Here is a 12512-nt window from a genome sequence, read left to right as displayed (position 1 = left end):
GATTGTTGTCCTATGGACAGAGTCTCCCACCTCAGCTGTAGATCTCTGCAGTTCATCCAGAGTGATCATGGGCCTCTTGGCTGCATCTCTGATCAGTCTTCTCCTGGTATGAGCTGAAAGTTTAGAGGGACGGCCAGGTCTTCGTAGATTTGCAGTGGTCTGATACTCCTTCCATTTCAATATCGCTTGCACAGTGCTTCATGGGATGTTTAAAGCTTGGGAAATCTTTTTGTATCCAAATCAGGCTTTAAACTTCTCCACAACAGTATCTCGGACCTGCCTGGTGTGTTCCTTGTTCTTCATGATGCTCTCTGCGTTTTAAACGGACTTCTGAGACGATCACAGTGCAGGTGCATTTATACAGAGACTTGATTACACACAGGTGGATTCTATTTATCATCATCAGTCATTTAGTTCAACATTGGATCATTCAGAGATCCTCACTGAACTTTTGGAGAGAGTTTGCTGCACTGAAAGTAAAGGGGCTGAATAATTTTGCACGCCCAATTTTTACGTTTTTTATTTGTTAACAAAGTTTGAAATATCCATAAATTTTGTTCCACTTCATGGATTATGTCCCACTTGTTATTGATTCTTCACAAAAAATTAGTTTTATATCTTTATTTTTTTTTTTTGTATGCTAGTCTCATGTTGAAAATGAAGAGTTTACTAAAGTGATGAAAATTCTCGTTCGTTGCATTTTATTTTTGGACAACTGTACTGAACAAACGTCGTATGATCTGGTTAAGTACAGAAAAAAATTTGTGCTTGTCCAATCGAATAATATTGGATGAATTGTTGCGATCGTCTCTCGAAAGCTCTGTACCAACGATCAAATTATCCTACAATCGCAGTATTTTTCGTACGATTTTCTGATTTTGTGTACAGGCCTTAATCCTTGCAGTGTGGGGGGGGGGGGGGGGGCAAAGCAAGGGTAGATTTTTTTCCAATTCCTGTCATTGGGCTTTAAGAAGCTATGTCCACTGTACAATATGATCTTTACACATCTTTACACAGTAAGTACAAAAAAATTAAAAAATCATCTACATACATACAAAAATCTTTTTTGTAGCCATGAATTTTCAGAATCCAGTCTCCCAACCCCTCCAAACCTCCACCATATGAAAATAGCATGAAAACACATTTTTTTTACCTTACATTTTTATTAGACTTGTGTTAAAATCAATGCGAGGTAGTTAGCAATCTGTCAGAAATAAAATAAAGAAATAGAAAATAAGGTCTGTCTGCCTGTTCCTGTCCTCTGCTTCTACTAGTCCCTGGCAGTCACTAGATACTAGGAAACTGTATCCAACCTCATTGTACGAGCCATCCTCCCCCTTGATGAAAGACTTGTCATTTGTGATGCAAGCAGGAATGGTAAGCCCGCCAGGCTAGCAGGGCTTGGCTTGCATTAATACAACAGGTATAAGGCACAAAAATACTAACATTGGGACCTGAAGACCAATTAAATTAAAATCTGACCCAACACACCAGGCAGAAGATCACAGAACTTCCAAGCTAGGTCAGCACAACCAGTTAAACTGCACTGTAAGACACGGGGGTAAGTGTTTGTCCTGCCATTAGGACTCATTAGGAAAGGTTAGGCCGCTCTAATCTTCCATTTATTGCTTTAACAGGCACATGTAACAGCAGATTGTCTCATAGATGTTGCCCATATAAAAGTCTGAAGCGGGCCTGTCTGATTGACCTACATAAATACATGGCTCCACATTTTAGCCAAAGATAAATAACACATGGTAACAAAAACGTGATATAAAAGTTTTTACACAGGGTGTGACCTATAAAGCACAGATGACCCAGGAGGGGCAGTGATTACACACACACACGCGTGTATGAACTGAAATTACAAAAAAAAAAAAAAAAAACTATGGAAAAAAGTGTAGAATGCATTTGTGCTCATAAAGGAATCCAAAACAAGACAAATTGTCAGGAGGACCAAGTCTCTGGCCTATGAAGCACCCTGTGCCTGTGAATCATCCCTACATATTTACATTGTACACACATTCCACAGAACAGACAGGAGAGAACTGGTGCCTGAAATCCATGGCCATCCAGTGCATAAACTTCATGATCTGTCTGTACTGATTTATAAATGCAGCACAAGGTTCAGATAACCCCCAAAAATGCAGGAGTAATATATCACTAATATACATGACCTCTCTGAAGAATTAGAGGACATTTACAATTTTATGCAAGAAACAAATTCCATTACGCCCCATAATATGACCTTCTTCAGGCAGAATGGATCTCTAAAAACAACGTGTTAACAACATAAATGCTAAGACAACTCCTTCCCCTTAGACATGATCAGATAACAAAGTCCTCATGTTCCTGGGTGCTAAAGGCCATTGCCCGAAGGGTGTCCAGAGAATTGACAAGAATCAGCGTTCCTGTAAGATGTTTCCATCTCTTGGTGATAGGACTGCGCATTTTATCCAGTCCTGTGTGGAGCTCCTGGATGACATCTCTGTAACTGTCCCCAATCTGAGCACTCCATGTCAGAAGAAAGTCATAGGCTGGTTTCCACATAGCCTGCAAAAAAAGAAAAATAGAAACCTTTTTACAACAGACAAACAAGGCTAAAAAACATCCCTGGACCTGTATAGAACTTTGCAGATAGCTACACATAGTCCACAAAGCGCCGTGGTGAATGCCCAAGCAAAACAACATTACAGGACATCCCCACAGCTTGGTGCCCCAGGTACAGTTCAAGGTTTTACTGTGGTTGCAGCGATCCGGATGCACCACATCCATTGCTGTATTAGAAGACCGTGAGGAGTGAATTATAGTTTTATTATTTTTTCTCTTCAGCTAGGCTAAAAGCGATTATTCTTTAAGAAAGAAGAGCTCAGTTACCTTAGGACACTAGCATAAACTGAGGACTTAGCGTGGGAAAGGGTTATGGAGGGACACCCAGTGGGGCATGTCCTCAAGAGCTTGCCAGAGTCTACGGTAACAGACTATAGCCCAAAGTCTACGAATGTGCTGTAGGATTAAAATAAAACCTCCACTAAGCAAAATTAACCTCTACAGTTGTCACTTAACCACTTCCGGACCGCACGGCTACAAAGTGGCCCTCATGTGCAGAACCACATACATACATACACAATTCTGCACTTCCACCTACAGGGGGCGTGCTTGCCACATGAGGGCTGTTTCTGCTGTGATTAATCATGTCAGTAAACAAGGCAGATCTCCGTTCTGACAAGGGGGAAGGGATGGATTTTGTGTCCCCGCAAAGCAGTGAATAAAATCCATCACTTTCCCTAGTAAAAGCAGCACATAGTATACAAAAAACAATGGCTAGGCACAGTTAACCCTTTGATCGCCCTAGTTGTTTAACTCCTTCCCAGCCAGTGTCAGTACAGTGACAGCGCATATTTTTAGCACTGATCACAGTATTAGTGTCACTGGTTCCTGCAAAGTGTCAGCTAGTATTCGACTGTCTGCCGCAATATTACAGTCACGCTGGTCGCCGGCATTACTAGTATAAATATAAATAAAAATTCCATAAACATATACCATGGTTTGTAGACACCAACGTTCGCGTATATGGATTTTTTTTTTACCAAAAACAAGTAGCAGAATACATATTGGCCTCAATTTATGAAGAAATTATATTTTTAAAATATACTAATTGGAAATGTTTTATAGCAGAAATATATATATATATATATTTTTTTTTTTTTTTCTTTTGTTTATAGAGTGGTGATAAAAACGGACATCATTTTTATTTGGGTACAGTGCTGCATGACAGTGCAATTGTCAGTTAAAGTAACACAGTGCCGTATCACGTATCAAAATGGCCTGGTCATGAGGAAAGGGGGGGGGGGGGTGAATCTGCTGGAGGTCAAGGAAATAATATAAGAAACAAATTCAGGAAAAAAACACTTGCTGTTTGGCTCCTTCAAGCGTTTAATAATATTATTGTGTTGCATTGTGGAAGAAATTAGAAAAATTTTAGACCTAGTGTGGTCAAACACTGCACCCCTCCAAACATATGCTTGCCTTCAGAAAATACTAGTTGCCTGGTGGTGATTTCAATACTTTCTAAATCACAGGACTGGGAACAAATTAGGGTGACCAAGATCTGCTATTTTACTGCATACTTTTAGATAAAAGAGAGAGGCGCCTCTAAGTGCAGACTTAAACGTTTATTTAGGATAAAAACAATTGGCAACTGATACTATCAGGCATATCAATGAGTGGTGGATCAAAGGATCCTCAGTGGATGTCTGTTCCATGTGCTGGCGGCGTCCTGCAAAATGTGCTTTGAAAAAGGAGTGCGTTTGCCAACACACTTGCAGCGCGCATGCTCGGAAACTCGTTGCATACCGGTGACGTCACGATCCTGCGCTGCTGAAGCCATCTGTGTCCCAAGCCTCGTTTTGATTTACATCCACCGCTCAGCCGGCACATAGACGGTGACCAGCGAGACAACAGGGACAGCATATCCTTTTGCACGACGCCACCAGCGCATGGGAACAGACTTCCACCAAGAAATCCCTTGATCCACCACTCATTGATGTGCCAGATTTTATTCTTTCCATGTGAGTTGCCAATTTTTTTTTATCCTAAATAAACTGTTAAAGTCTGCACTTAGAGGCGCCTGTCTCTTTTATCTTCTTTGCAGCCCTGGAAACCTGGTTTCTGTTCCTTCTGAAGGCAGCCTTAAGTATATGGACATTGTAGTACATCTATGAAGTACATGGACTTGGTTACTTCCCCCTTTACCTTTTTGTATGCCCCCCTCCATGCCCCCTGCCTTCTAGATCTGCAGATTTAGCGCCTTTTTCTCTTGTTGAACCTACTGCATACTTGTTCCTGATCAGGGACAAAGATTTTAAGGCCAATGCATTCGCATGGCCTTATTGGTCCTCCAATCCCAGTTGACGCCTTCTGAGGGGAAACGCGTCGGCTGGAGCAGCCGTGTTGTCACCACGCACGGTCCACACTGCAGGTGGCTGTGCACATTTTGTTTTATGCTGTCTTTCGTGCATCTAAATGTAAGTGCAACTATTTTTTGATCATAAAAGAAGGTTTAAAAAGGTAATGCATTATCAGTCTCTTATTCACCAACATACAAGTTCTGGAACCCCTGAATATACACCAAGCATCTTGATCCACAGAGTGCTGTTACCTAAAGAGATCATATTATCTGCTGGGACCAGTGTCTGTCCTAAGGGCATGATAACTACAGGCTTTTTGTTTATGTCTCTCTGGTAAGCAGCCATCTATTCCATAGTTTGATCACGGTGGGTCTAAATGCAGCACTTGGGAATACAAGTTATGTGAATTCAAGTTACAACAGTTGTCACTTTTTACCAAAGACTTTTTTTTGCATTTGTATACATTTAAAGTACCAATTGTGGATCACTTTCCTGCACTTTACGGTCTATGGACTACTTTTAGGGGAATTTATTACATTTGTTATATCATTGCACTGTTCATCATGTTTGCACGTTTTTTTAATGAGAGAATTTGCAAGAGAAGTTTTTGTCTGTCACATAACTGTACCATCATTTGTACATATGTATACACCTTTAGCGCACTAGTCTTCTATACCCATTTGCATGGCATTTGGACAACTTTAGGAGAAAATTTAAGTTAAAAAAAAAAATATATATATATATATATATATATATATATATATATATATATATATATATATATATATATATATATATATATATATATATATATATATATATATATATATATATATATATATATATATATATATATATATATTTTTTATTTTTTTTTTCTTTACCACTTTCCTGCATCACCAGAACTATTGCAAACGAAGCAGACTGGATAGTAGGGAGCATGCATGAGTTACCAATTAACATGGCCAAACACTGTCACGAGAATGTCCCATGAGAGCAACCTTTTTCCTTGCTCTGGTACCCAAATTTGGACAAGGTGGGACGCAGCAGCGGTGCATAGGCATGGCTCAGCACGTGTAAAACCCTGGTGAGGAAAGTTGTGTGTACATACTGCCACTTTGCACTAAATGGGCTCAGAAAAAATGACAATGTCTCTCCAATTTATAAAAAAAAAAAAAAAAAAAAAACATAACCTGTCTACTTTAGTAGTACTTGTGGTTTGAACAGTAGGTTCACAGATTTTTTTAAAAGTATAATCTAATCCCTTTACTGCCAACAAAAGCTTAGCTCAGTCTTTACAAGGAGCATGTGTACCAAGTCAACAACAATCATAAAAAAACTCACTTTATTATTGTATAAACAAATTGTTCCAGGGTCATAATGAATAATTCAAGATTATTAATGATTACTTTAGTAACTAAATACCGACTACAAACAATAAGAGTCACCGTACATGCAAATTACGTTTTTAACCAGAAAGTAATTTGTTAACTCTTCGTGCCGGTTCACATTGGTGCGATGCGGGAACCCTGCGAATCCACTGCGGGTTCCTGCATTTCATCCGACTCGCAGGCAGTTCACACTGCCATATGTGAACTGCTGGGAGTGTCAATACAAATTAATGACAACCCCAGATCAGTTCACATATTGCAGTGCGAACTGTCAATTCGGACAAGAATCAGATCGCATAGGTGTGAACACCCATGCGATCCGATTCTGGTGCGGACCAAAAAAAAAAAGTGTCCTGCACAACTTGGTCCGAAGGGGATGCAAACTCAGCCATACAATCTGTATGCCTGAATTGGCATCGCACAGACATCGCATTTGATTTGCACAGCAGTGCGGTGTGAATCACATGCGAGGTCGGACATCGCTAGTGTGAACCGGCACTAAAGGTTAATCGGTCTTTACACCCAGTAGAAGCAAACATTTTACTAGACTAGTTCTTAGCTTTTCTTTCTGCTAGAAGTGACATCACTTCATCCTAGGGCAAACCTGTGCTTCTCCCTCCCCACTCCTTTTGTGAGAAAGCAGCAGGTTTGCCAAAGTGCCCTTTCACACCGAACGCAGTGGGATGCAGTTGGATTCATTTTGAACTGCACTCCAAAATCCAAGCTATCCTACGGGCAAATTTCACAGCATTGAAGTGTAAAAAGTACAGCATGCGGCATTTTTCCACACTGCAATGCATCAGAGTGCACATAGAAGCTCAAGGAAAGAAAGTAAGAAGTGACCTCACAGACCAAATGCAGACAGAAAAACGTGCGTCAAATGCTTGCAAAAGCGCGCCAAATGCATGCATAGGTACAAGGAAAAAAAAATGTGCAGTTGCTTCCTGGTGTGAAAGGGACCTTAGGCTGGGTTCACACGTCTGGCTGCGGTTTGCAGTCCAAAATCCAGTGCAGTTTTTGTTCACCGGTTCATGTGCGATTCAGCTGCAAATGTTTACTTGAATTCGCACCTGAACCAGAGCAAAAAAAATTAATCGCACAGGACTGGTTTCAAAAAGGGACTACAGCCATCCTGGACATGTGTGAACCGGGTCCATTGAAAGCTGGTCCTGTTCACATGTTATGCGAATCAGATGCGGTTCAAAATATGTGAACCAAGCCTTAATCATCCCCATCCACAGCAGCATTTGCTTACTCTTCATCACTACCTGTTTAGTGCCAGCAACTGCAAGGAAATAACCAGTAAGTCGAAGGAGGAGGGCAAGGCAAGTATGTGTGCTTGCAATGGGCTGTGGGCTTGTGTCAATGGCATCAGGCTTCTGAGATCATTCAGAATTCATTGATCCTTTGACCTGCAGTTGACCATACGCGTTTCAAACAGGTTTTGTATTGCCATTGACTTGTATGGGAATTCAAAACCCATCTGATGCAACCCAAGTCCATCAACAGCCCCGAACCACACAAGTTGCTGTCAGGAATACAACAAAGATAGATAGAGATTATATATATATATATATATATATATATATATATATATATATATATATATATATATATATATATATATATATATATATATATAATATAATATTGTACGCCCCCCCCTGATTTTTCAGGATAAGGGAGGAGACACAAGCACCACAAAACTTCTATTGAGGTGCTTAAACAGAATCTGGGGGAATTTGACCCCATGCATCACCACTGGCATAGTTACCAGCATTTATGATAGATCCATAGATTATGCCATAACTAAGCTAAGTGACATGCAGTGTGCAACATGCCTGTAAATTGCAAGCTTAAAGTCTGCTTGATTGCTGCTCAGATTACTACCTCTATAAGCAATCATCAGTTGCCTAGGATTGGATTCACACGTTTACATGCTTTATGGGAAGGCAACACAAAATTTTGAGTTGCTGCCAACCCACTGCACCAATCCTTGCCGGTTTATTTGGCTTACACCTGTGTGTTGCTGTGCACTAAAAAACACACATGCATTGGGGTCCCATTGAATGACAAATAAATGGCATTGCGTTTCTTGTATTACCATGTGTTGCAAAATGATTAAAAATTACTGTAATGCACAGCTGTGAATATATGTTTGAATTATTTTTACTAGTGTAGGATATTTAGATTTGTTTTTATCAGAAGGCCTAACCTGAATTTGCGTACATTACTGCTGTTTTGTATGTCATAGCTACAGGTTTAATCCAAGCACTGTACCAGGAGATCTTCATTTATTTAATTATTAGGAAGATCCTTCAGATAACTTTGCCAAGAGTACTAGAAACTTTTCAAAAAGACCATCATTAAAAACTTGATTTCAGATAATAAAACAACCCTGCTCAGGACTGTGTTTTGTGGTCATTAAATTAAAGTTCTGGTTAAAAGTGCAGGATTTATGAAAAAAATAAAAAGCACACAATTATACACACCAATGTGGCTGCAGCACATAGCCAATGCTGCAGCTGTCCCCTGCCAGCTCTAAGACCAAAAACTAAGCAATCACATGACTGCTGACCGCTCCGTTCTCGGCCTTCACTGAGCAGAGAGCGGTGACTGTCATTCACTGTCTCTCTACTTTGCCCTGCCAGTGCTCACTGGAGCGTGGGGCTGTGTAGGGGATAGGACCAGCTAGCACAGACACTCAGCATTGAGCTGAAAAGCTAAGCCAGCTGTCGGTCAAGCACCTGGCATTATTGACAGGCTCTGTGACATCAGTCAAATAGGGGCTTAAAGTGTTTGTAACCCTAAATAAAAATTTGATCCTGTTTTTCAAATCATGTATAACCGCACAGTGTTTGTGCTGTGTAATTTGGCTCCTTGTATAATCTAAAATAGCTGGTTGATCCTGCCCGATTCTGCCCTCTCCCTGTAAACTGACCACGTTTTATCATGTCTGCTCAGCAGACACTGTGGTCAGTTTACGTGCCTCCGTCATCCGCAGTCTCTCCTCTGTTTTCCCCCCCACCCTCTTCCTGCCTGTCCGCTCGTGTCAGTGCTGGTCTGCTCCCCGTCCCTTCCCTCTGCTAAAATAACTGTGTTCTATTCATACAATCCCCTCCGTAAAATAACGTTATGTGCTTTATAAAATATATGCAGATTTCAACCTCATTCCAGAACGCCTCCTGGCACTCACGGGACTGCCTGCCTCTCTCCTCCTGGCTGATGTCAGAGGGAGTTCTCAGCCCCCCCCCCACCCCCCCGCTGTAGCTGTCAGACTGGGACAATACAGTAGTTATGTGAGCGATGGGAGGCGCTCTGTAATAAGGTAGAAATCTGCAAATTGTTTACAAAACACGTACAGTGGGGCACATAACGTTATTTAACAGAGGGGATTTTGTGATCATGACGAAGTGGCTTTACATCCACTTTAAATGCTTCTGTATTCCAAGATGAAAAATGTACCAGATTCCTCTTACCTCGCTATCAAGAACTCCATTCTTGTCACGATGTGGTGCTTCATAGCCATCCATTTGCTGTTTAGAAACTTTAGCTAGTTTCTCCGCCAACTCTCTCCAACGCTGAGCAACCTCAACCGCTGTAGTAAGCAAGACAAAATCCTGAATAAGGCGGACCACCAAACCTTGGCAGTCCATCTTCAACAAGGCCTAAGCAAAAAAACAAAATTTAAAAATAAAAATCTATATCTATATCTATATATCTATATATCTATATCTATATCTATATATATATCTTTCTATATCCAATGCAACATATTGGATAGATCGAATACAAAATATAAGGAACAATTATGTGTAGAAACCCATAGTATAACAAAATATAACAAACTGGGAACCCATTTGTTGTTCTGCATCACTGGGTTATCCAGCAACCCATCACTCCCACGGAATAAATAATAGTCCATAAAAAGCTCAGGGTGAAGCTAATAAAATTAACATTTTGGTTACGTAGCTGCTGTTTAATCTCTTCTGAAGAAGGGGGAAGTTCATCTGACCAGCTAGGCTCAAGTTACAGCCCCATCATCGATGTTAAAGTCACTCGGTCATGAAAAAATTACAAAATTTAGGTGGGGGAATGTCTTTTCTTGCTTGCCTTCTTACAAAAAACGCTAGATTCCTGGCTGAGTATGACATTAGGTGGTTGTAAAGCCTAAACATTTTTTTTACCTTAATACATAAGCTGCATGAAAGTGGTAGTAAATGAAAAAAAAAAAAAACAACCTTGCAAGGCAATGTTATGTGCTAGTATTCATCGCATACTAGCACATTATGAGATACTTCCTTCAAAAGGAAGCCCTCCAGCAGCACACTGTCACCGCTGACAAGGCTTCCATCTTCACTTGGTCTTCCTTCCAGGTTTGTGGGCTCTGGCTGTCTGACTGAGCCGCGATGAAGTCACTCCCACGCATGTGCACGGGAGACACCATTTATGGTACTGACCTCAGAAAGAATGGCATACCCATGCGCCAATTACGTCACCGGCTGCTACTCCATAGAATATATCCTAAACGATGCACATTTAGTAGATATTGATTTTACCCACAGGTAAGCTTTATTGTAACAAAAGGAGAGGAGGGCAGGGAGGAAGGAAGGAAGAGGGAGGGAGGGAGGGAGGGAGGGAGGGAGGGAGGGAGGGAGGGAAGGAAGGAAGGAAGGAAGGAAGGAAGAAAGGAAGAAAGGAAGGAAGGAAGGAAGGAAGGAAGGAAGGAAGGAAGGAAGGAAGGAAGGAAGGAAGAAAGGAAGGAAGGAAGGAAGGAAGGAAGGAAGGAAGGAAGGGAGGGAGGAAGGAAAGGAAGGAAGGAAGGAAAGGAAGGAAGGAAGGAGAGGGAGGAAGGAAAGGAAGGAGGAAGGAAAGGAAGGAAGAGGAGGGAGGAAGGAAAGGAAGGAAGAGGAGGGAGGAAGGAAAGGAAGGAAGGAAGGAAGGAAGGAAAGGAAGGAAGAGGAGGGAGGAAGGAAAGGAAGGAAGAGGAGGGAGGAAGGAAAGGAAGGAAGGAAGGAAGGAAGGAAGGAAGGAAGGAAGGAAGGAAGGAAGGAAGGAAGGAAGGAAGGAAGGAAGGAAGGAAGGAAGGAAGGAAGGAAGGAAGGAAGGAAGGAAGGAAGGAAGGAAGGGAAGGAAAGGAAGGAAGAGGAGGGAGGAGGAAAGGAAAGGAAGGAAGAGGAGGAAGGAAGGAAGGAAGGGAAGGAAGAAGAGGAAGGAAGGAAGGAGGAAGGAAGGAGGAAGGAAGGAAGGAAGGAAGAGAAGGAAGGAAGGAAGGAAGGAAGGAAGGAAAAGGAAGGGAGGAGGGAAGGAAGGGAGGAGGGAGGGAGGCAGGAAGGAAGGAAGGAGGACTCTTAAGCTGAATAAACTTTCCTTGACTAATGCACGGACTGGCACCCATCTATGAAGAGGCAAATAAGTAAATCTATAGTGAATAAGTATGGGCTGGTTTCGTGGTCATATCTGCGTAGCTAGAATTAAAAATCTGATAAATTCTTGTTTTCATGGTGATGTTCACAAAAGGGCACACGTTCTGTTCTAGAAATGCATACTTCTCTTAAAGTTTACACTTTCAGAACCATCAAATGGAAACTTCTAGTAAATTGCAAAACATTTCTGCAGCCAACACTACCTATTCCCATTGCTTCATAGTGGTTGTCATCATGCAAACTCCATAAGAAGCTTAGCTATAGCCATTGGAGGATGGTCAGATGTGCAGGTGCAACTAGACCATTTTCAAAGAAAAAAAACTGATGAAGTTTACATCAGTTTGTCATCCATTTTTCACATCCTCCAGCTAGAGTCTCTAACTACTTGAGTACCAAAGCCATTTTTTCCATGCAAAAACAGACTGTTTGTCCATTAACATTCATTTTTCATCCAATCCAATAGGACTTTGATCTGTTCCAAAAATGGGATTTTGGCGAAAGCAGATGTAAATGGATGATCATCCATTTACATCTGTTTTTCCATAGAGATGCATTGATGTCCATTTTTCAACCAGATGGATGAAAAACAAACGGTCTGCATGTGTGAAAGGGGCCTAAGGTATACAATGCAGACAGCTCCTTCTAATGCTACCTTTCATGGGTGCATCAGAACAGTAATCAGAATTTGATACCCTAATCCAATTTTTTTTTCCTGGGGGGGGGGGGAGAATGACAGCACTGTGGAAGAGTACCAGTACTTTCAAAAAACCAAGGCAGAATACACA

The 12512-nt window shown here is 41.2% G+C and overlaps 1 protein-coding gene across 1 annotated transcript in view; it reads right to left on the bottom strand.

The window, feature by feature from the left end:
• Positions 1-1899: 1899 nt before the first annotated feature.
• The window catches only part of SH3BP4 (SH3 domain binding protein 4), a 33204-nt gene continuing 22591 nt past the window's right edge, over positions 1900-12512 (bottom strand). Inside the window, exons 3-4 of the mRNA XM_082262005.1 lie at positions 9781-9969; positions 1900-2553 (exon numbers count right to left, since the gene is read on the bottom strand). Of these exons, the coding sequence (XP_082118131.1) occupies positions 2329-2553; positions 9781-9969 (414 nt within the window). The 3' untranslated portion in view covers positions 1900-2328. The remainder of the gene's footprint in view (positions 2554-9780; positions 9970-12512) is intronic.

Source organism: Pelophylax lessonae (genome assembly GCF_965119305.1).
Source record: "Pelophylax lessonae genome assembly, chromosome: 6".
NCBI classification, from domain to species: Eukaryota; Metazoa; Chordata; class Amphibia; order Anura; family Ranidae; genus Pelophylax; species Pelophylax lessonae.
Note: the sequence above shows the minus strand (reverse complement) of the source record. Positions and strands in the feature narration are given on the sequence as shown.